Source organism: Hyla sarda, chromosome 6, assembly GCF_029499605.1.
Source record: "Hyla sarda isolate aHylSar1 chromosome 6, aHylSar1.hap1, whole genome shotgun sequence".
NCBI lineage: Eukaryota > Metazoa > Chordata > Amphibia > Anura > Hylidae > Hyla > Hyla sarda.
In genome coordinates this window covers 157,482,421-157,507,925 of record NC_079194.1, presented here as the reverse complement: position 1 = coordinate 157,507,925, position 25,505 = coordinate 157,482,421, and the positions used below count along the sequence as shown (strand labels likewise).

The 25,505-nt window shown below is 45.0% G+C and overlaps 1 protein-coding gene across 4 annotated transcripts in view; it reads left to right on the top strand.

Moving 5' to 3' along the window:
• The window catches only part of DPY19L3 (dpy-19 like C-mannosyltransferase 3), an 88,881-nt gene that overhangs the window by 10,544 nt on the left and 52,832 nt on the right, over window positions 1-25,505 (top strand). For all 4 annotated transcript variants that reach the window (XM_056525650.1, XM_056525649.1, XM_056525652.1 and 1 more), the window contains exons 2-5: window positions 3,648-3,786; window positions 15,143-15,267; window positions 16,581-16,671; window positions 20,598-20,719. In XM_056525650.1, the coding sequence (XP_056381625.1) occupies window positions 3,684-3,786; window positions 15,143-15,267; window positions 16,581-16,671; window positions 20,598-20,719 (441 nt within the window). In that variant the 5' untranslated portion in view covers window positions 3,648-3,683. The remainder of the gene's footprint in view (window positions 1-3,647; window positions 3,787-15,142; window positions 15,268-16,580; window positions 16,672-20,597; window positions 20,720-25,505) is intronic.

The following is a 25,505-nucleotide window of genomic DNA, read 5'->3' as shown; positions in this document are numbered from 1 at the left end:
TCTCTGTACGAGGGCGAATTCAGTTATATATATATATATATTTTCTCTGGTCCTCGGACAGTTCGTGTTTTCTCCTTGACCTGTCGGTCCTCTCCTATTGACAGCAGCATACACCATGGTCTGTGTCCCCCAATGGATCCTTCGAGAAAGAGATTTTACGGTAAGTAAAAAAAAAATCTCCTTATTTGGGGTAACACCATCATTTTAGTGTTAAAAATCAAATTTTCCATTTTCACGTCCAACTTCAACGCAAAGTCGTCAAACATCTGTGAGGTGTTAAGGTTCACTATACCCCTTGTTACGTTCCTTGAAGGGTGTAGTTTCCAAAATAGTATGCCATATGGGGGTGGTTTTTGCTGTTCTGGCACCATGGAGGCTTCCTAAATGCAACATGTCCCCCAAAAACCATTACAGCAAAATTTGGTTTTAATATCCCACAGTTGCTCTTTCACTCTTGAGCCATGTTGTGAGCCTGCAGAGCACTTTATGTCAACATATGAGGTATTTCCATACCTAATTGGGCTACAAATTTTGGGGGGCTTTTTCTCCATTTACCACTTTTAAAAATGAAAAAACTGGGTCTACAAGAACATGTTAATGTAAAAGTAGAATATGTCATGAAAAAACAATCTCGGAATCAGAATAAACAGTAAAAGCATCCCAGAGTTATTAAAGGGGTACTCCGGTGAAAACCTTTTTTCTTTTAAATCAACTGGGGGCAGAAAGTTAAACATATTTGTGAATTACTTCTATTAAAAAATCTTAATCCTTCCAGTACTTATTAGCTGCTGAATGCTACAGAGGGAATTCCTTTCTTTATGGATTACTGATGACATCACGAGCACAGTGCTGTCTGCTGACATCTCTGTCCATTTTAGCAACCGTGCATAGCAGATGTATGCTAAGGGCAGCATGGTGGCTCAGTGGTTAGCACTGCTGCCTTGCAGTGCTGGGGACTTGGGTTCAAATCCCACTAAGGACAACAATAAATAATGCGTTATTATTATTATAATAACGTCAGCAGAGAGAACTATGCTCGTGATGTCATCAGAGAGCATTCCAAAAAGAAAATAATTTCCTCTGTAGTATTCAGCAGCTAATAAGTACAGGAAGGATTAAGATTTTTTAATAGAAGTAATTTACAAATATGTTTAACGTTCTGCCACCAGTTGATTTAAAAGAAAAAAGGTTTTCACCGGAGTACCCCTTTAACCCCTTAAAGGAAAGCTGTCAGATATTTTCTCCCGCACTATCCACACTACTGGTGGATAGCGCGGGAGACACTGATTAAAACAAGCCCTACCTTACCCGGATCCGCCCGCAATTGTAGTTTTATTCTATGTGTATATCTTGCTGTAACTGGCACAGGCGGGGCTTCTGCAGGTTAACTGGCACTGATGTCAGTGCCGCTTATGAATATTCTTTCCCCCTCCCTTCAGTTAGGAGTGGCGAAGAGAGGGAGAACTGCAGGGAGGGGGGATGAATATTCATAAGCGGCGCTGACATCAGTGCCAGTTAACCTGCAGAAGCCCCGCCCGTGCCAGTTACAGCAAGCTATACACATAGAATAAAACTACAATTGCAGGCGAACGGCCGGGCGGGTCTGGGTAAGGTAGGGCTCGTTTTAATCAGCGTCAGAGAAAATATCTGACAGTTTTCCTTTAAAAAATCATAACTCTTTAAATTTTGCACCTAAAAATCCATATGACGGCTTATTTTGTGCACCACCAATTCTAATTCTGACCCCTATAACATTTTTATTTTTTCGCGTATGGGGTGGTATGAGGGCTCATTATTTGCGCCGTGATCTGAAGTTTTTAGTACCATTTTTGTATTGATCTGACTTTTTGATTGATTATTTTTTTTTGCATGATATAAAAGTGACTCAAAATACACTATTTTGGACTTTGTAATTGTTTGCACGTATGCCATTGACAGGGCGGTTTAATTAATGATATATATATATAATTCAGACATTTCCGCACGTGGCGATACCACATACTGTATTTATCGGCGTATAACACGCACTTTTTAGGCTAAAATTTTTAGCCTAAAGTCTGTGCGCTGCACGGCGCATGACGTCAGTGCGCTGCACCGTGCATAGCAACGACGCAGGGGACGCACGCCGGAGGCCTGCAGCAGCGCGGACCCGACCCCGGCAACAGGTTATTATGCCACCGGGGATGGGGGGAGGCAACGGGGCAGCGGCGCCGGCAATGGGTGCCGCTACCCCTTCTCTCCCCCTGGCTATCGGCGCCGGCAAAGGGGCGCCGACACCGATAGTCAGGGGGACAGAACGGGCAGCAGCGCCGATAGCCAGGGGGAGAGAAGGGCCGGCAGCAGGGCTCTAGACCCCAGGAAAGGCAGGGGGAGAGAAGCGGGCAGCGACGGCCTCTCTCCCTCTGCCTTTCCTGGGGGTGTATCTGGGTATACACGCGCACACACAAACTTTTTTTACCCAAATATCCTTGGTAAAATGAGGGTGCGTGTTATAGGCCGGTGCGTGGTATACCCCGATAAATACGGTATTTTTATTGACACTTTTTTTTTTTTTTTTTTTTTTTTTCTTTAATGGGAAAAGGGGGGTGATTCACACTTTTATTAGGGAATGGGTTAAATGATCTATATTCACTTTTTTTTTTTTTTTTTGCAGTGTTATAGCTCCCATAGGGCACTATAACACTGCACACACTGATCTTTTACATTGATCAATGGTTTCTCATAGGAAACCATTGATCAATGATTTTGCATCTTGACTGCTCATGCCTCAGACACTGAGCAGTAATTCGTCGATCGGACACCAGGAGGCAAGTAAGGGACCCTCCTGCTGTGTCACAGCTGTTCGGGATGCCGCGATTTGGCCGCTGACATTCTGAACAGCCCCCTGAGCTAACCGGCAATTATTTACTTTAACTTTAGACGCGGCGTTCAACTTTGAACACGGCGTCTAAAGGGTTAATAGTGCACGGCACCGCGATCACCGCCGTTGTTAGAGGCCGGGCCCGACCCGCGTGGCCCCACGTTATAGAACGGGAGCGAACTTAACAGGTTAATGCATAAAGTGACAGTGGTCAGATTTGCTAAAAAGGGCTGAGTCCTTAAGGTGAAAAAGGGCTCTGTCCTTAAAGGGGTTCTCCGGTGCTTAGACATCTTATCCCCTATCCAAAGGATAGGGGATAAGATGCCTGATCGCGGGAATCCCGCCACTGGGGACCCCCGTGATCTTGCACGTGACGTCACGCCTCCGCCCTCGTGTGATGTCACGCTCCGCCCCTCAATGCAAGCCTATGGGAGGGGGTGAGACAGGTATCACACCCCTCCCATAGGCTTCCATTGAGGGGCGGAGCGTGACATCATATGGGGGCGGAGGCGTGACGTCACACGCCGTTGGCCCTGTGGTCGCCGGTAATCAGACCCGGAGTGAACACGCTCCGGGGACTGATTATAAACGGGGTGCCGAGTGCAAGATCACGGGGGTCCCCAGCGGCAGGACTCCCGCGATCAGGCATCTTATCCCCTATCCTTTGGATAGGGGATAAGATGTCTAAGCACCGGAGAACCCCTTTAAGTTGTTAATATTACTGAAGTTAGATATCAGGGCAATACATATTTGCCACCTCTTTTGATATAATATTGTCTGTTTACAGGGTTCCATCGAAGAATATGTAAAAGTTGCTGGTACAATGACGACTGTGCGACAGAGAAAGAGAATTAATGCATCTGAACAAACTTCCAATAGCAGCCATATTAACAAAACCTCAAAGCCAAATGTGAAAGGTATATATGGTGAGTAAATGTACAAATATCTATACTCCTAAACGCCAGTACATACACGCACTGACAAAAAGAAAAAAAATAAGGCACCCAGATAGAAATGTTGGATTGCTTAAAACTTATGCAGATTTGTCCCAGACAGATATGTAAAGGATTACAGGTGTGGTCTCATTAGACCCTGGATCTTGCCACAAGAGGGCATAAAAGTGATAAGGCTAAGTTTCCACTTGTTGTTTTCGTTACAGCTAAAAAATGCCAGCAAAAACCCCAGAAAAACTGCCACAGCTTTTTCCTGCGTTTTGGCAGTTTTTCTGGTGGTTTTTAAGGTGTATGGAAACAGCCAATTTGTACCCTGTGGCAGTTTTTTTTCACTGCCTTCAGGTACCACTCTGTGGGTCGGATGCAGAGCGCCAGGTCCACAGAGTGTAAGGAGATGAGGAGTGATGTACAGCATTATTGCTCACCACCTCCGGCCGTATAGTATGCAGGGGGGCATAGTGTACCCGTGTATACTATACAGGAGCCTGGAATCCGTCACCAGACTGACAGGACTCCCTGCTTCTAAAGCCCCTTTGGGCGGCATACAGGATATACAGCTATCTATAGATAGCTGTATATAGTGTATACAGAACACGAGGTCCACTTACCTCCCTCGCTCCGGTCTTGGCCAGGTCCGTGTAGCTGATGTCATTAGGGGCGGAGCTACAGACGGGAGGCATCTCTGTCTCTAGTGTAAAGCTCAGTTCACATTGTACATTTTGTATAATGTGAAAAGACCCTTTTAGCAGTGTATTCCCAGACAGGGAGACTCCAGCTGTTGGTAATCTATAACTCCCAGCATGCCCAGACAGCCAAAAGTTGTCTGGGCATGCTAGGAGTTGTAGTTTTGCAATAATTGGAGGTTTTCTGTTTGGGAAGACATTGCATTATGGGCAATCTCCCTAGTGGAGAGTAGGTGTGTGAATCGCCAAGAATTTGGCGATACGATTCGAATCGCGATACTAGTGTGGCGATTCGATATATCCCGATATATCGCGATACCGTCTAGGTGACGATACATCGCGATATATCCCGATACATCGCCCACCAGGGAGCATTCACAGATCCCTTTAGACGCCGCTGTCAGCTTTGACAGCGGCGATCTAGTAGTCCAACGCGCACTCTTCTCATTTTATCCCGTCCGGGCTGCAAAATAAAAGAAAACACACTTTTTCTTACCTGCCAGTCCCCGGAGCTCCGGTACACTTCGGTACAGGTGTTCGGTCCCCGGGCTGTATTCTTCTTACTTTCTGTTAGCGCGGCACGTCACACGGAGCTTCAGCCTATCACCAGCCGAGGCGGGACATCGCTGCGGCCGGTGATAGGCTGAAGCTCCGTGTGACGTACAGGGCTAACAGGAAGTAAGAAGAATACAGCCCGGGGACCGAACACCTGTACCGGAGTGTACCGGAGCTCCGGGGGCTCGTTGGCAGGTAAGAGAAAGTGTGTTTTCTTTTATTTTGCAGCCCGGAGGGGATAGAACGAGAAAAGCGCGCGCCGGACTACTCCTTTTAATAGCCAGCCGCGGCGATCACCGCATGCTGGTTATTAGCGGCGGCCCCCGGCTACTGAGAACAGCCGGGGGCTGCAGAGTATGGAGCGGGCACGAGTCGGAGCCCGCTTCATACACCCAGAGCGCCGCCGTGTCAGATCCAGCCTGCCCGGCTCCACAAATGTGGAACTTGTATCTCCTGATGCCCGGGACATGCTGTTCCGGGCGTCAGGAGATACAAATTCCACATCCCTAAAAGAATCGATTAAAAAATATTTTGAATCGATTCAGTATCGCCAAGTGAAAAAATCGCGATAATCGCGTGAATCGATTTTTTCTTACATCCCTAGTGGAGAGTGGCAAAAATGTTCTAACCCATTTCCGATCCGTGTATGCAGAAGATTACAGTGGATTCGGTGGCCTATGGCAATGAACTGGATTTTTTATCTTTTAATAAAATGGTTAATGAGGGCTGTGGGGGAGTATTTTTTTTTTAAATAAAATAATGTTTCCAATGTGTCGTGTTTTTTTTTTTAAAACGAAATTTTCAGGCTTAGTAGTGGAAGCCGTCTTATTGAAAGAATCCATTACTAAGTCGGGGCTTAGCCCCTAAAACAGCTTTCGCTAACCCCCATTTATTGCCCCGGTACCTACCGCCACAGGGGTATCGGGAAGAGCCAGTACCAACAGGCTGTGAGCTTCAAAAATGGCACTCCTGGGCCTAGGCGGTAACAGGCTGGCGTTATTTAGGCTGGGGAGGGCCAGTAACAATGGTCCCCGCCCACCCTGGTAACGGGGAACACTATGCATGTTTTTTCATAAATAAATATAAAAACGCATAGGGTTCCCGGTATTTTTATTCTCAGCCAAATATCAACCAAGCAACAACAGCCTGACGTTACCAGGGTGGACGAGGACCATTGTTACTGGCCCTTCCCAGCATAAATAACGCAAGCCTGTTACCGCCTAGGCCCAGGAGCGCCATTCTTGACGCTCCGAGCCTGTTGGTACTGGCTCTTCCCGGTAACCCTGTGGTGGTGGGTAGCGAGGTAATATTTGGGGGTTAGCACTAGCTGTTTTGGGGGCTAACGCCAAGCCCTGGCTTAGTCATGGATTCCGTCAATAAGATGGCTTCCGCTACTAAGCCTGAAAACTAAATTTAAAAAAAAAACACTGCACATTGGAAATTTTTTTTTTTTAAAACACTCCCCCCACAGCCCTCGTTGGCCATTTTATTAAAAGGAAAAAAATCAAGCTCATCGCCATAGTCCGAATCCGCAGCAATCCTTTGCATACACGGATCTGAAACGAGAAGTAAAAACAACACAAAAAATTGGTTGGGATAGCGGAAAGCGCCCATAATGCAATGTCTTCCCAAACAGAGAGCCTCCAATTGTTGCAAAACTACAACTCCCAGCTGGAGTGTCCCTTTCTGGGAAGACACTGCAAGAAGGGTCTGTTCACATTATACAAAACGTACAATGCGAACAGAGCCTCACAACTACCACTCTGCCTTCTGTCTGTAGCTCTGCCCCCTAATTGGGTCATCAATAGAGGTGGAGCTACACGGACCGAGACGAGCGAGGGAGAGAAGTGGACCTCGTGTTCTGTATACGGCTATCTCTAGATAGCTGTATATATTGTATAGTGCCCAAAGGATTAACCTACACTGTCCAGCACTGTAAGTTACCTCTTTCCTTGCTGGGCCGGAGCATAGCGCAAAGCTCAGCAAGGGGTTACGTGAGCCAGCAGTGTGTATACTGTATACACATTGCAGGCTCACTGTAAGTTCTTGCTGGGCAGTAGATATACAACTTATATCTACTGCTCAGCATCAGCTGTTCTCCCGGCTCTGTAGCCATGGCACAGCTGAAGTCCTGATCTGTGCAGTGACATTTTCCAGTGCAGCATGCTGCGCTGGAAAATGCTGTATGGCTGCGGAGGGAAGTACGGATGCTATGCATCACTCCTTCTCTCCAAGGATGCTGAAACTATAGTACTTTTTCGCTTAAAAAAAGCCATAGTCTCAGCATGCATTGATTTGGAAAAAATTTGAGATCGCAGCAAACTCTGGGGTCAGGGGTAAAAACGCCAAAAACGCAAAGTGGGTTTTGCGTTTCCCCATTGACTTCCTGCTAACATCTGGTCACAGCGTTTTTCCCGTGGAAAAACACCATGTGGCCGTTTTGGCATTTTTTGGGGCAATGGTCTAAAAAATCACAAGTGTAAACTTAGCCTTATTGCTATATAAACAGGTTCTTAGGGGGAGATTTATCAAAACTTGTCCAGAGGAAAAGTTGCCCATAGCAACCAATCAGATTGCTTCTTTAATTTTTCAGAGGCCTTGGGGACCGCATACAGCTGGGGGAGCTAAAACCGAGCACTCCCGTATCCCTGCTGTATGTGGCCCGTATGTAATGTATTTCAGTGAGCTGACCAGAGTGAAAGGCTGACTTCGGACGGCTCATTTTTGCCCCGTATGCCATTTTCCCACCAGACCTAAAACCATGGTCTCCCACGGGTTTAGGTCCGGTGGGAAAACCGCATACAGAGTAAAAATGAGCTGACCGGATTCAGCGTTTCACTCCGGTCGGCTCATTGAAATATATTTCATACGGGCCACATACAGGAGTGCCCGGTTTTAGCTCCCCCAGCCGTATGTGGTCCCGTATTGCCTAAAACGTAATGTGAACCCAGCCTCACACAGGTTTCTTGTTTACCATTTAGGCACAGGTGGCTCCTTCATTACATACTCCTGTTTCTGCCCATATCATTTCCAGGCAAATAAATTTGATATCACAGCGCCCATTATGGAGGAGATTTATCAAAACCTGTGCAGAGGAAAAGCTGACCAGTTGCCCATAACAATAAATCAGCATGCTTCTTTCATTTTCAATAAGGCCACTGAAAAATGAAAGAAGCAATCTGAATGGTTGCTATGGGCAACTGGTCAGGTTTTCCTCTACTCAGGTTTTGATAAATGTCCCCCTATGTGTCCTGCCATAGACATCTAACCACATGCACCTCATTTGCAGTAGTGTTGTGAAAAAGAAACTTGGACTGCTACTGACTGGAACCATATAGAAGGAGATTTATCATTCTTTTCAAACGTATGGCTTTTATATGACAATTTTTTTTAACTTACTTTTGCTTACATGCGACCTATTTATCAAATAGTCACACGACCTTGATAAATAAATGGCATGTAAGCAAAACCAGGGAAACCCACTTACTAAAGCATTTTTTAAAGCAGAAAAGTTGTCCCTTATGTTAATAGCCGAAGTTCTTTATCTACCATTTATTACCAGTAGCGTTGCTATAGAGTGACAGGGAGGGGGGGCGTACCGCATCGGGTGACACCCTGACTGGCCTGCCTGACACTAAATAGCTGCACTCCAACTATCCCGCAACAACCCATCCACCCTCCTCAGAAATAAAAATAAAAATATTACAAACATACTATGCCGCACCATGAATATCCGTACTCTGGAGGCTTTTTTGTTTAATTTTGAGCCCGCATTTTGTGATGGTGGACGGAGTCTTGCGTTGCTGCACTGAGGCCGGAGTTTACGTCAGGAAGGAAGACAGCGCAGCACTAACAGGCACATAAACAATAGTGAAGCCACAAAAAAATAAGTAAGTTACCCACCCCAAAATGTGCATGAAGCTGTATTACTATGGATGTTTCTTTTTTTTCTTTAAGGAAATATTTTGGTGCCACATATGGGTTATTTACGTAGTCTGTAAAAATTCTTACACAATTATTTTGTGCCTTTTTCTATTTTAACACAACATTAATTTTAAAATGTAGTGGGTACGCCAGCATGTACGCATCCTAAAATTAGCAAGGTGTGCAGTGTGTATTTTCAACCTTAAAATTAATAGTTATTAGTTATATAATAAATTTTTTCTATAATTAACATTAATGTAGTAGCTTTTGCTTCATGATGCAGAACAAGAACAGTTGTTAAAGTGGGTGTTAATGTCCTTTTCTGCAGACGTATGCACTTACTGTAAGCCAGGTTGGACCTGGAATACATATGCGACTTTTAAATTGAGATGCGCCTTTTTTTTCTTCTTTTTTTTATAATGACTCGCATTTGATAAATACATAACCACTGCAAAGTAATAAAAAAAATTTCTACGTGAGCAGATTTCAGAAATGTGCTTTGGAATAAGCAAAAATCTAAAGTTGCAGCATGTATAGAAAAGTCGCACATGTGACTTTTTACGCAAAAAAAATCTACAACTAAATCTCCTTCATAGTCTTTAACAGGGGTCCTCAAACTTTTTAAACGGGGGCCAGTTCACGGTCCCTCAGACCGTTGGAGGGCCGGACTATAGATAACAAAACATGAACAAATTCCTATGCACACTTAAATATCTTAAATATCTTTAAGTACGCAGCACAGTCCCCCCCACATTAGGTTGGCAGTATAGATCCCTCCACATTAGATTGTAGTTCCCCCACATTAGGGTTGGAAGTACAGTTCCCCCACATTAGGGTTGGCAGTACAGTCCCCCCACATTAGGTGCAGTATAGTCCCCCCACATTAGGTGCAGTATAGTCCCCCCACATTAGGTGCAGTATAGTCCCCCCACATTAGGTGCAGTATAGTCCCCCCACATTAGGTGCAGTACAGTTCCCCCACATTAGGTGCAGTACAGTTCCCCCACATTAGGTGCAGTATAGTCCCCCCACATTAGGTGCAGTATAGTCCCCCCACATTAGGTGCAGTATAGTCCCCCCACATTAGGTGCAGTATAGTCCCCCCACATTAGGTGCAGTACAGTTCCCCCACATTAGGTGCAGTACAGTTCCCCCACATTAGGTGCAGTACAGTTCCCCCACATTAGGTGCAGTACAGTTCCCCCACATTAGGTGCAGTACAGTGTTCCCCCACATTAGGTGCAGTACAGTGTTCCCCCACATTAGGTGCAGTATAATGTTCCCCCACATTAGGTGCAGTATAATGTTCCCCCACAGACATATAGCCTCCAGCCATACAGTGTATGGCTGGAGGCTGTATGCCTGTGTTCTGCCCCACTTCAGTGCTCCAACCACCGCTCCTCCGGTCCGGACATAGCAGTAAGTCCCGGTACCGAAGGAGCGGTGGTCGGAGCACCGAAGCTGACGTGGTAACACTTACCTAGCTGGCCAGCGCACATCCTCATCGCTGCCCTGCTCCTCCGTGCTCCATTGCTATGGGCGCACGCACTGCGTCAGTGACGTCCCTGCGTGCGTCACCTTCCCGGCAGCCCCTGCATTTTTTCGGGGCACAGGGATGTCCCAGGCAGTGGCGGGCCAGATAAATGTCCTCGGCGGGCCGCATGTGGCCCGTGGGTCATAGTTTGAGGACCCCTGGTCTTTAACAATGAATCCAGGTGCTGTTTGGGATCCGACAACAGTCAGAGTATGGAGGCCTCATGGTAAGCACTTCACTCTTGCCTCCAATTGCTGGTGTGATGATCAAGGGAGTTGCATAGGACAGTCGGTCTTCTCTAGTTGTGATACAAGAGACACAATCGGGGACATTTATCATTGTTGCTTAGGTAAGCGAGTACTTTAGTCATCTTTTTTCTTGCTTTGGTTTTGCTTATGTATGACATGTTTATCATACTATCACAGGGAGTTGATAAATTTGGCTTACATAAGCAAAAAAACAATACCAAATCACTTCTGAATACCATTTTTTTTTTTTTTTTTTTTAGCACACAAAATTTTTTTTAGCACGCCAATAAACTACTTCAGTATAAATCTCCAATCCCCTTCAGGAGGGGAAACCCCCACTTTTCCGGGGAACAATGCCCTAACTTATAACCCAATTAAAATTTAACTTTTATTGTGATTAATTAAAATAACAGAGAACGTGAAAATCAAATGTGGTGATTTTGAAACTATCAGGAAATACAGGGTGTCTTCTAATAATGGCTCACTAGGTGGTGCTACAGTGTAGGTTATGGAGTTCTCCTTTTCCCCTATGCCGGTTCTCTACCGTTACATAGTCACTCCACACTTAAACACAGCCTGTATTCCTGTCTAAAAAAGTGTATAGATGCTCTAACGTTTCGTTTGTGACCAAACTTCTTCAGATTAGGCAGCTCTCTGAAGAAGTTTGGTCACAAACGAAACGTTAGAGCATCTATACACTTTTTTAGACAGGAATACAGGCTGTGTTTAAGTGTGGAGTGACTATGTAACGGTAGAGAACCGGCATAGGGGAAAAGGAGAACTCCATAACCTACACTGTAGCACCACCTAGTGAGCCATTATTAGAAGACACCCTGTATTTCCTGATAGTTTTAAAATCACCACATTTGATTTTCACGTTCTCTATGTTATATTAATTAATCACAATAAAAGTTACATTTTAATTGGGTTATAAGTTAGGGCATTGTTCCCCGGAAAAGGGGGGGTTTCCCCTCCTGAAGGGGATTGGAGATTTATATAGTAAGAGCCCATAACCCAGTAGGACTTCTCTGTTGGATTTGAAATAAATTACTTCAGAACACCACTTTGTAACCCCACCTCAAGTCGCAACTGTAAAAAAAAATGAGATATATAGATATGTGTGTGTGTGTGTGTGTTTATTACATTTCTTTTACCACTTTTTTCCCCTTAAATGTACTAACTTATTTTTATTTATTTTTCTTCTCATTTCAGACCCGTTTATCCTGTGAACTTTTTGTTTTCGTTTTTTGTTTAATATTAATTAAATGGTTAACGAGGGCTTGTGAAAGAGTGTTTTATTTTTAAATAAATGTTTTTTCAAACGTGTTGTGTTTTTTATTTATTTTTTATTTACTTTTACAGGCTTAGTAGTGGAAGCTGTCTAATAGATGGAGTCCATTACTAAGCCAGGTCTTAGTGGTCTCTCCAATTACAGTTAGCACTAACCCCTAATTATTACCCCATTACTCACCGCCACATGGGTGCTGGGAAGAGCCGGTACCAACAGGCCTGGAGCGTAAAAAATGGTACTCCTGGGCCTAGGCGGTACCAAGCTGGTGTTATTTAGGTTGGGGAGGGCTAGTAACAATGGTCCTCACCCACCCTGGCAACATCAGGCTGTTGCTGCTTGGTTGGTATCTGGCGGAGAATGAAACTATGGGGAATCCCACACGTTTTTTTCATAAATAATTAAATATATATAAAAAAATATATATATATATTTTTATTCTCAGACAGATACCAACCAAGCAGCAACATCCTAACGTTACCAGGGTGGGTGAGGATCATTGTTACTGGCCTTCCCCAGCCTAAATAGCACCAGCCTGTTACCGCCTAGGCCCAGGAGCACCATTTTTGATGCTCCAGGCCTGTTGCTATCGGCTCTTCCCAGCACCCATGTGGCAGTGTGTATCGGGGTAATAATTGGGGGTTAGGGCTAGCTGTTTTTGGTGCTAACGCTAAGCCCCAGCTTAGTAATGGACTCTGTCTATAAGTCAGCTTCCATTACTAAGCCTGTAAAGTAAATAAAAAATAAAAACACAACACATTTAAAAACTTTTATTCCAAAAAACACTTCCCCCACAAGCCCTCGTTAACCATTTTATTAATATTAAACCAAAAAAAAAAACGCTGGTCATCAATGTAATCCACAGTATCCGAAGAAGTCCTCTGCATACACGGATCTGAAATTATAAAAAATAGATGAGCTGTGGGGCCCGAGAAGTGACCTGAAAGAAGGAGGGGGTGGGGTAGCGGGGATGAAATAAATTAGGGAACCCGAGCAGCTTCACAGTGATGCCAGCCCGGATTCCTTTGTACAGCCATAATTTCATATTTCACATCGGAGCCGTGGTCTCGGCTCCCGGCGGGAAATATGAAATCCCACTCTCCACAGCAAGTTTTGTAAGCCAGGTCCTGGCTTACATTTACGCTGCTTTGGAGGCGGTTGCGACTTTTTGTGCGACTTTTGCATTTCATAAATCCCTGACTGCAACATATGTGGGCAAATGTGCCACATGATGAGACCTGTGTGCCTCCATGCCCAACCATATCTCATCTTATCCAGGCTAAATGTGGCCAAACAGGGTACTAGAGCCTTACATAGATCATCATTACATTCACATATATAAAGATTTGATTCTAACAACTCTGTCTTGGTGCTTATTTTTTGTCATGTGTGGATATATAAAATAATCCTGTATTGTTTCTGAGTTGTCTTTAAAGGTGTACTCAGCTGCTAGACATCTTATTCATACTAAACAAACGCGGGGGTTTCGGTGTGAGGTGCAGACTTGCGTCCTGTGCAAATCTGCATCCACTCCTCCCCTCAGCTCTCCCAAGGTTTCAGAAGCTAGAACTGGGGGGGGGGGGGTGCAGCAGAGCAGGGGGAGAGAGGATGTACACGCCTCCCTCATCTTCCCTCCCTCAGCTCGGAGAATGCAGGTTTGCACGGGCTGGACAGGGGGAGGATGAACGCAGGCTTGCATGGGCTGGTTTCGTTTGTGCTGTGTTTAGTGTCAGCCCGAGGATGCAGGCTTGCATGGGCTGGTTACTTTTTTGACTGGTTGCTGTGTTTAGTGACAGCCGATGCAGGCTTGCACGGGCTGGCCAGTGGGAGGACGTTGACTTGCACAGGGTGCTTTGTTTAATGACAGCCTTAAAACGCAGGCTTGCACGGGCTGGCCAGTGGGAGGACGTTGACTTGCACAGGGTGCTTTGTTTAATGACAGCCTTAAAACGCAGGCTTGCAAGGGCTGGTTTCATCTTCCCCCTGTTTATTAAACACCCTTTGCAAGTCTACGTCCTTCAGTAAAAACACTGCATAAACTAAACCAGCCCATGCAAGCCTGTGTCCTTGGGCTATCACTGAACACAGCACCCTGTACTAGTCTACATTCTCCGCCTGTCCAACACAGCACCCTGTAGAGATGAGCGAACTTACAGTAAATTTGATTCATCACTAACTTCTCGGCTCGGCAGTTGATGGCTTTTCCTGCATAAATTAGTTCAGCTTTCAGGTGCTCCGGTGGGCTGGAAAAGGTGGATACAGTCCTAGGAGACTCTTTCCTAGGAATGTATCCATCTTTTCCAGCCCACCGGAGCATCTGAAGGCTGAACTAATTTACGCAGGATAAGTCATCGACTGCCGAGCCGAGAAGTTTGTGACGAATTGAATTTACTGTAAGTTCGCTCATCTCTAGCACCCTGTGCAAGTCTACATTCTCCCACAGTCCAGCACAGCACTCTGAGCAAGTCTACGTCCTCCCCCTGGCCAGCCCGTGCAAACCTGCGTTCTCAAAACACAGACTGAGCTTGCTATAGGGGAGAAGAGGGAGGCCTGTACATTCTCTCTGCCCCTGCTCTGGGCCCCAGCTCTAGCTTCGGAGAGCTGAGGGAGGAGTTGACGCAGACTTGCATGGGACGCAAGTCTTCACCTCACACAGGCACCAGTGATCGTGACGTTAAGGCCACTCCCCCCCCCCCCCCCTTCCCAATTTATGTCTAGCTACTCATGTGCAAGTGGTAAGTATACTCCCCAGGGTCCTCTTTTTTTAGCCTGTGGAAAAATGCTAAATGCTTTTGGTTGGATTACCCCTTGAAGCTCCAGTTTTGTTTATTTTGGGACCGATAAAGGAGATTTAGGCATAGAAATTCTACAAAATTCTGTTGCTTCTCACTCCACAGCACATCTTACAAATGGTGGGAAACTTTTATCACTATAGTTATGCATGTGGGTATGCAGGTAGGATACATGAGAGAATTAGTTGGAGATGTAAGGTATATGAGGGAGTGAACATGTTTATTAGAGGCAATGTGGGATGTTTGAAACAATATAATAACTAGAATTGTATTCCATTTTTTTATATTCCTTCCCCTCTTCACAGGCCCGTCAGCATGGAGCATCCTGTGTTACATTGTAGGAGCGTCACTTGCTTTGGGTCTTGGTCTGGTCACCTCATATTATGTTGCCACACTCCATGAGAATGACTTATGGTTTTCCAGTATTAAGGTACTTGGCAGTATTATACGTATTTCTTCAGGTCTTCCACGTCACATTGCCGAGTTGGCCTAAGAATCCCAAGGGATGTGTCTAGCAAGTTTAGAATGAGGTTTATGTGTGGCATTTGTCAGTGAGCACTATTTGATAGAGGTGGGTGTTAATACAGTAACATCAGAAGTCAATATGCATAGTATCTCAGTGCTATGCCAAATGTCAGTGTTATCAATGATATTCAGACACAGTTTGTGTTGTTTCTGCCTTCTAGAAAGGAGCATAATATAAAATATACTCTAAAATTGTCCTTTTCATCTGATTACCATATAAAGTAAATTGCCTTGTCATTGCCTGGTAACAGGCAAGTCACTAGAAAATATTGTGAATCCCCTGACTGTAATAAAATGACTCTTAAAAAGATAACCAGTGTACCTTTAGGCATTAACGTGGACTCAACAGTCAGAACATATGTTTTGGAACATCTAACCATAAGCAACCTCTTACTGTAAGGGGAATCTAGAAAAATCACTTACTGCAGTGTCTTCAAACCAGGGTTCTTCCAGCTGTTTCAAAGCTACCACACCCACTATGTGAGAATGCTGGAGTTGTAGTTTCCCAACAGCTGAAAGCACCCTGGTTGGGAAATACTGACTTACTGTGACAAAGGCAGGAGTTAGTCTCCAGAGCCCTCTTGTGGTAAATTGTAAAATGTTTTGTACAAATACAGTTTTGGTACATGTCCCAATTCATGTGTCAAGAAACATCTGCATTTTAATTATTTACCTTAAATTGATGCTTATCAGCACTTTGCTTAAATGCTTAACCCTTAGTAAAAGGAGTCTATGGAACATTCTAATGTTGGGGATCTCTAATTTTCCAACCAGAGAGTTAATAGATGCCCCAGTTTGTCAAACAACTTATCTTTATAGTTGACCAGTTTCCATTATGACTACAATCAATGCTGCTATATTGGTGCCAAATGTCCAGAACTAAGTTTTAATGCTGCAGTTATTCTGTATTTATTCTACACTGAAAAGCTGCAGCAATTAACAATACAATACATGTGGATGAGGTTTTAGTTAAGTAAAAAATAAAAATAAGCACGATTTAAGGCATACTACAAATGTTTTAATCCTTTATTATGCATTCGGTTAAATCTACACCAGGGTCAAGGTCAAGTTCTTGATTTTTAGAGTATTGGCACAGCCTCATATTTTTTTTACTACACATTAGGATAAAAAATATACATTTGTTTAGTTTTTCAGCAAGCAAAATACCTGTAGATTGTTTGCATCAGATAACCTTTTTGTCATTTTATGTCTGTACAGGAAGTGGAGAGAGAAATCTCCTTCAGGACTGAATGTGGCCTCTATTATTCATATTACAAGCAAATGCTTCACGCCCCGTCCATCACACAAGGTACGGGTCATTCTGTGAATGTCACAGTCTTCTAAATTCATGGGCCAGGATCTTATGTAAAAACCCTGAACAAATAGAAATGTTTTCCCATTTTGAATGATAGAGGAGCCATAGCCTAGTTACGTCACATGACATTACTTCCATACGGAGGCCCCTTTGCATCGGGCAATAATTAATTAGTCATTAGGTGCGCACTTGTCAGTAGGATCCCAGGATGAAGGTAGACAGTTGTTAAGCCAGCAGATGTTCACTGCTAAACACGTGTTCTCAGCTATAAATGGCATGTGTGCAAAGGTTAAGAAAAGTCTTTTTTGTAGCTGGAAATACATTGCTGTAGCTTCCAGGGCATCTCCAATTTAGTTAACCCTCTGCATCATGCATTTCTCTGTGTTCACCTAGTTGTAGAGCCAACCTGATATATATTTCATAGGTTGTAATCTTGTAGTCATTTGGCAAACAGCTATCTTCCCTGACTGTTCTTTGACGACAAGAGAGAGAAGCCAATGTCAAACCACTCTGTAAGTCTCTTAGAGAAAACAATAGGCTTATTGTTCAATAGAAAACATGGGAGTGCAATTGTCCTTTTTCCTGCAGTACTTTAGCATAGTCTTTTGACCCCCACCACTTCGAAATAGACAATCTACACTTCATACCATCTGAAGTGATCTTCTTTATGGTTAACTGCCAAGTGGCGAAGACAGTTTTGTCCTAAGAGCTCCTAGTTCCGTGTGGGATCATCTTCTTCTGATTACTTCAAAATATATACAGTATTAAGAGAGTTTGGTTTCATTGCTAAATAGGTCTGTCTCATCATGTTGGGAGTTGTAGTTTAACAATAGGTGGAGAGCCACAGATTGCAGACCACTTCTACCGTTTTTTACTTGATGTTAACATGTTGAGTTAGAATCCAGTAAAAACATTTCCTTAATAACAATTACATGTAGCCAAAAGGCTTCAGGACTAGTCTACCATACCACAATTGCAACAGAGGATCTCCCAAACCACCCCAGTAACATCAAATTAATTTATTGTGACACTCAGGCAGGTTTGCACGTAAAGAAAGGGTGTTTTTCCCAGTCCCTTATCCTAAGTAAGCCAGGAGGGCAGAAGCAGACTCCCTCTCTCCCTGGGAACACAAGAGTGTATGGCTGTCTGGGAGACACAAATGTGGAGTGCTCCCTCTCGGGTCTGTGAGACAGACAGATGGGCAGTCTGAGGAGCACACAGCAAGTGGCTGGGACTAAGACTAATGTGAACAGTGAGTAAAGGTTGATGGATGTGTTTCTGAACTGGCAAAGACTAGCTCTCCAGTGGATAGTGGGGGAATTAACTAATGGGTATTTGGTGGCAGGGCAGGCAAGGTTTTTAAACAAAAACCTTGCCTGCCCTGCCACCAAATACACATTAGTTAATTCCCCCAGACCAGGTCAAAATTTTTTTTTCCAGATTAGGGACATTTAGATTTTTCTCTCCCTTTTCTTTTCCTGTTTTTAGGTGGGGACTCCGAAACATAGCGTTCACTGTTTCCCCATTTGCGATTGAAGTGGCACAGACATCATGGATGTACTGTCAACCCCTTCTCGCCAACGGTCAGCGCCTGGGGTTGTACCTCACAGGTCTCGGTCCCCCTACCTCCCTGCTTGTCTCATTGTTACAGCCCGGCATAATACAGGTGAATAAAGCTGACTGAAGACTTCTTTAGGTCTGCCGACAGCTCCCCACACTGCAAGCGCCGGCTCCTAGCACCGACCGCATCGCTTGCAGAGGCTTCCGGAGCATAGTTCTCCTCATCCTGTCAGCAGCTGCGGCCTGCTGGCGGCGTTTCCCTGCTCCCTTCCCTCATACAGAAGTATCAGACGCCGTTATAGCCAGGCATGTTAGCAGGAGTCTTTTTCTATGACGTGCGGGTGCACAATCTAGTCTCCCTTCTCTGCCAATGAGCGCTGTGCATGCACAGAGGTGTTATGAGGGCCAATGAGAGACTCCTTTAGTTAAGCCCGGCCTCTCTCTTCTAATTTGTCCAGTATCCCTCCCTTTCTCTCTCTCTCTCTCTCTCTCTCTCTCTCTCTCTCTCTCTCTCTCTCGTGGACCAAATTCTCTCTCTCTCTCTCTCGTGGACCAAATTCTCTCTCTCTCTCTCTCTCTCTCTCTCGTGGACCAAATTCTCTCTCTCTCTCTCTCTCGTGGACCAAATTCTCTCTCTCTCTCGTGGACCAAATTCTCTCTCTCTCTCTCTCTCTCTCTCTCGTGGACCAAATTCTCTCTCTCTCGTGGACCAAATTCTCCTCACAGCAGCTACCTTACTGGGGACACAGACACTGGGTGAGGCTGTTTTAATTTTCACTGTCCAAACCCAGAACTGTCCCTCCTTCTAGACAGTCAACTGGGGCCCTGATCACCTATTATAATTGCAAGGGCTGCAATACTAAAATATCTGGTTCTGCTTAACCCACTTGTTCTGCCCCCCCCCCAACCCTCCTGGTATTTCTACTCAGAATTCTCCTGCAGACCCTGTGGGCGCCGCTATCCCTCCAGAATGGGTGTCTTCCCTCTCTGTATATTTCCGACTTAGCTCAGGTTTCCCATTCCGTGGTGACTGCCTTAGAGAGGTCCTCCATAAGCCAACCCTCTAGAGAGACCTGTTCTCCCTATACTAAGCGCTCTCACAAGCATACCAAGGGTAGTTCCAAGTTTCAAGAAACCAAGAAGGTTCAAGCGCAATTTCCCTTCGCCAGGGACCTTATTGCTCAGTGGACCGCTCCTCCCACAGTGGACCCTCCGGTCTCCCGCCTATCAAAAGCAACTACTCTGCCATTGGCGGACGCAGCTTCCTTCAAAGACCCAGCGGACAAGAGGGTGGAAGGTGGCAACTTGGTGGCTCTTCCTCGTTCTATGTGGCTCAAGGGCTGGAATGCGGATGCCGCTTCTAAAAAATCTCTGATGGAGCTTCCTATTACTGGTTCTCGTCTGTCAACCTCTTTTCGGTCCTTTCGGGCGTTTGGTTCCAGTGGGACGTCCAGACCGGCGCCCTCGCGAGACAAGAAGGCTCCCTCCTTCCAAACCTGTCCCTCCTGGAAATTGAATATCTGTTTGAAGGCTACCACATAGGAACTAAAATACATTTGCAGGGATGAATGGTCCAAAATTTCTCCTCAATATTGTGCAAATTTCATTCACAACTACAGGATTTAGTGATTTTTGGTAACGTGGGTGTTTAACCAATAAAAGACATAGTTTACTTGTCTTTTGATTGTATTTGTCTATAACTTAATTATATAACAGACAAACCCGATTTTATTAATCAATATGGTATTCCAGGTAACTTTAAACAATAAGGAATAGATCAGTATTTGATAAACTTTTGACAAGTTTATTGGAAGTTCATATTATTCTCTCCAAACCTAAACGGGCTGAATGAAAATTCCAACTTATAGCTTTATACTGGTCGACCATCGGGGTAATGTGTTTAATACTCCCTTTTGCTGTATTGCTATTTATTGTCATAATAAATATTTGCTGTAAATGTAGGCAAAGGGATATACTGTGTAAGCTTGAAAAAAGGAGGGCAGTACCTGGCATCATGCAGCAAGTCTGTCCTTGTGCAATCATTTATAGACTTTTTGGTTCATTAAGTTGCTGATACTATATAGGACTCTGCACTCTAGGTAAATACCTGCTGAAGTTTATTATTTTAAGTTTATGTGCATATAAAAAACTTAAAGAATTGTATACAGTAAAGGATTCATTTAATGTTTCCAGAATTCCATCCTCTGTTATATCGGAGCCATTCAGAGACTTACAGTTTACTTGGCGCTCTTGACATCAGTTGCTACACTTACTGAATGTGCTTTACTTTGATCACAGTATTCACTGTCTGTGCTGTAATTTTAAACCATCCTCATGTACTTTGTGTAATTTGTCTGCAGGGATCACTGACTTGATCTATGACAATAAAACTGAGTCAATGCGAACAATTAATATACTGGAAAGAATGAATGTATACCAAGAAGTTCTCCTAGCAGTCATCTACAGGGCCCTCAACTTGTGGGTAAGTGAAAAAAATTATAATACTAGAACTATAAAGCCATGATTTTCACAACACCAAAGATTCCCCAACCATATAACTATTCACACTTGTAGGGATAAACCTCCAAAAAAACCTTAACTAAGGACCCCCCTCCTATAAATTTAAGTGTATTAATCAATAAAACATATATGGTGCACTGTGCTCAGTTACCACTAGGTGGCAGGTGAATATTAAAACTATGTTCACTATGTCATTATGTGTCTTATGATAATGTAAGAAAAAAGGAGACTGCACTCACCATCCAGTGATCTATATTTTACTTGAGTCCGTAAGGCATGCTCTGCATGTACTGTAATTTGCCTTACGGACTCAAGTAAAATATAGATCACTGGATGGTGAGTGCAGTCTCCTTTTTTCTTACATTATCATAAGACGCATAATGACATAGTGAACATAGTTTTAATATTCACCTGCCACCTAGTGGTAACTGAGCACAGTGCACCATAAGTTTTATGGATTAATACGTTTAATTTATAGGAGGGGGGTCCTTAGTTAAGGTTTTTTGGAGGTTTATCCCTACAAGTGTGAATAGTTATATGGTGAGTGCAGTCTCCTTTTTTCTTACGTTATCTTGTGACTATTTGAGTATGAGTATGCACCCTGGACTTCAGGATCAGGCAAGTTCTTTTATGGTCAGTGCTTAGCTGTGAACTCAATCCCCTTCAGCTGTGCAAGTGCCGGTTCATCCACTCTTCTATGAACTATTATGTGTCTGATTGATACCACTTATACAGTCTGATGTTTATCGGACTTATTATATTCCTTTTACAACAATTGTTGTCAATTTCGTGTATAGAATAGACTAGCTGACAATAGTGATGTTCTAAAATAATTTCCCCATCCTCCCTGACATTTTGCCAGCAAAACCTGACTTTATCAAAGGATAGAGGCATGGCGGATATCCAATGTTTGGTTGTTTAGACTAAATGAGTGACATCATAACTGCATCGCTTTGCTGCATCCCAGTGAGCCAATCAGGTGTTGTAACGGCATATTTCTGTGTCATACTATTCCTTTTCTCCATATGTCCGATCACATGATCTAGTTCTCGCGCGATGTTTCTGGTGCGGAAATTCCAATTTCTGTGTCCGCAAAAAGAATAAAGCTGTCCATTCTTTCTGCAGACTCTGCGCTAAATGCTATGCCATCTATGAGATTACGCATTGCTGTGCAGTCCTATGGCTAATCCATGTTATGCAGGTGCCCACAGTCTGCAGAATGTCCGCACAGAGGTTTTCCGTGCAGACATTCTGAGGTGTGAACATAGCCTACACACCTCTCACAGCTGAGAGTCTGCTATAAAGAGAAACTGACAAACTGTTCACCCGCACTAAAACCAATATACTGGATTATAGTGCGGGTGAACAGCTCTAAAAAGAGGAGTTACTTAGATTAATAGGTGTAGTAAATGAAGAGTTATGTCCCTTTATTCTTCTATTCCTATTGTACTGCTGTGCGCAATGGAGGTGGGGAGTGGTCTTGGCAATCTCCCCTGCCTCCTCTATATTCCCTAGCCGGCCCACCCCCATGATAAATATGCTGGTGGGAGTGAGTACAGGTGCCGCGGCCTTGCTACACTCAGAAAGCAGCGGCGCCTGCCTTCTGCTCAAAGAACAAAGCGCTCTTCGATTTGCATATATATTAAGTTGGAGGGCCAGGCAATATAGAGGAGTCGGATATTAAGGGCCTATCCAGAGGATAACACTTTTAAATCAAATCTGTCAGCTCTATTTGCTGCTCAGAGCTGCAGACACTGATGGATAGTTGTTGCAGTATTAAAGTAAACTTTACCTTTGCAGGAGCTGATGGTGATTGCCAAACATAAAATTGCCCTTATATTTCTCATCCAAGTGTCAAGGAGGTGCAGTCATGAAGATATGTAGGGAAAAAAGGGGGGGGGGGGCCAGAGAATAGCGCTATATAGTGCCATAATTCTTGCAAGGTATCTTAGAGAAATAATAGGCAAAAAATGGGAGGATGCTGTGGGAGGGAGGTGTAGCTACGCTGCTCAACCTCTTCAGGACGCAGGGCCTGCATCCTGAGTCCTTAAGGACGTAGGGCGTATGGAAATCCGGTCCCCGCTGCTAGCCCGTCACGGACTGGATCGGGATGCCTGCTGAAATCATTCAGCAAGCATCCCGACACATCGCCAAGGGGGGGTCCTGAGACCCCCCATGTCAGCGATCGCCGGAAATGCCGGTCAATTCAGACCGGCAATTTTCGGCGATTCATGTTCCTGCCGGGCGGGGACCGGACCGGGATGCTTGCTGAAATCATTCAGCAGGCATCCCGGCTCATCGCCGGAGGGACCCCCTCATATCGGCGATTGCCGCAGTTCGCCGGTAAATACTCACCGGCGGTCTTCGGCGCTTCCGGGTCACGTGTGACCCCATGACCTGGATAAGGATGATGATTGGTGGTGTAACATACTGTATACAGTACTGTATAGTACTGGGAGATGGCAGTGTTGCCACCCTCCAGTACAGCTGTGATTGGGCAGCCATAGTGACCGCACCAATCACAGCAGTATGGGGAGGGGGTGGTGGGTGTAGGCACTTGTTGCTCCGTTCTGCCCACCATTTCTGACAGATCTGGTGTGCAGGACGGCGCTCCGTGCTGCCATCTCCCCCCTCAGTGTAAAAAAAAAAAATTGCCCCCTTTCTGTGTCCCCTTGGCACAGAAAGCAGTTAGGGAAAGCATTAGTTTAGGTAGGGACATTTAGGAGTTAAAAGCGTACCATCCAGGGGGTGTGTGGTCTGGCTGCCTTGCTGCATGCACGTCTGAGTTGAGAGCTCCGTCTCACGGAGTGCTATAAAGCGACTTTCCACAGCATCCAGCCGCCTAATTTGACTTCCATCGGGTGCCTGAACCTCCTAAGTATCCCTGGGAGAAGAAGGAAGCCGACGGGCCTTGCTGCGCTCGCAAAATTCTACTTCACGAGGGCCGCAGACACCTCGCAAGATGGCGGCGGCAGAGAGGAGAGAGACTGAAGGTGCCCCGCGAAAGCGCAGCGAGCCTCTCCTCCGCATGTGCCCTCCCGCACTAACCTGAGGCGATCCACGTCGGACCCAGCACTGCCGACGAGATACTCCGCAGGTGAAGACTCCCTGGCCGCCTGCAGTCCTCACTCCTCACTCGGCAACAGATCCTCCTCCCCATCGGTGAGTGAACGTCGCCATACCTCTGCTCCTGTGTTGCGGGACTCTGCACCATCTTCCCCCTCCTGCAGCCCCCTCAAGCAGTGACTGAACTTAGACGGCTCACAGCGAGATACAGGCTGCAACCTCGTACTGCCGAGCTGCCCAGTTCAGGGGGAGATGCCCTCATGGCCATACAAGTGGCTGATGTGGCTCTAACAGACACTGTTATGAAGGAGATGATGCTCCTCCAACGCAAGTCACTATTGTCTGACTTCCACTCTCTGCTTCATCCTCTCCAGGCAGAAGTGAGGGATCTGGGAGGTAGGATTAATCACTTGGAAAATCACTTGCCAGCTCCCACAATGAGCTCATAGATGCCCACAATTCCCTTGAGGATACAGTCACAGTGATGAAAGCTAAACTGGCGGACCTTGAAGATAGAGGGAGGAGGAAAAATATAAAGCTAAGGGGAATCCCAGAGTCTATACCCCCCAGAGACATTCCTCAATATGTTCGTACCCTTGTGCAAGCTGCCTTACCCAACTTACCGCCTGCTGATTTGGAGATTGACAGGGCCCATAGGGTCCCCAGGCCCAAACATCTTGCTGAGACAGCCCCGAGGGATGTGCTCGCCCGCATACATTTTTTCAGGGTCAAAGAGGAACTAATGTCCTTCTCCAGGAAAAACAGAGGCCTGCCAGCCCCGTTACACATGATCATGGTATTTTCGGACTTATCTGCCGCTACCCTGCAGATGCGGCGTGCTTTTAACCCCATCACCTCCGCACTCCATGGTGCTGACAAGCCCTACCGGTGGGGCTTTCCGGTGCGCTTGCTGGTGCACCACAAAGATAAATTGCATGTGATCACCTCTGTTGAGGAAGGCAAGCTCCTCTTAAAAGACTGGAACATCTCAATTCCTGATCCTCTGACCTAGGCTCCGACAAAGCTCCAAGGAGATTGGGCCACTGCTTGATGATGGCTGGATGACCATTCCGGACTTACCTGCTTCGGGAGTTCAACTCTGACCCCACGAAGTTTGATGGTTCTCCATCTTACACTCTTTTGATATATATCCTTTCCAATGTTACTATCCATTGCATGATTGTTGTTTGTTTGTTATTTTTTTGTTACCTCAACTGCTTTAGATCTTGCAATCCATCTATTTGGTCCTCTTATTACCTGATCTGTGCCACTCTTGGGGGGACACTCTTGCTGGGAAGTGCTCCACCTACCCTAGGTTACCATGTATTTGTTTCACATATTTTACTGTTTTTAATAGTATATTATGGTGTTAAAGCTTCTTAGTGTCAACGCCAACGGTCTTAATACCCCAATTAAATGATCTCATTTGTGGAGGCAGACATTAGAATTGAGAGGGGATGTTCTCTGCATACAAGAGACGCATTTGCTCTCCAGCGATGCATTTAGGCTGTCTCATAGGTTGTATCCCCAGATTTTCCATTCCCACTTTCACACTAAAAACCAGAGGTGTAGCGATAGCCATCAGAAATACAGTCGCCTTCTCTATTTCAAAAAAATTTTGGATCCTAAGGGCCGATATGTGATCCTGATTTGCACTATGAATAATGTGGCATATACATTAG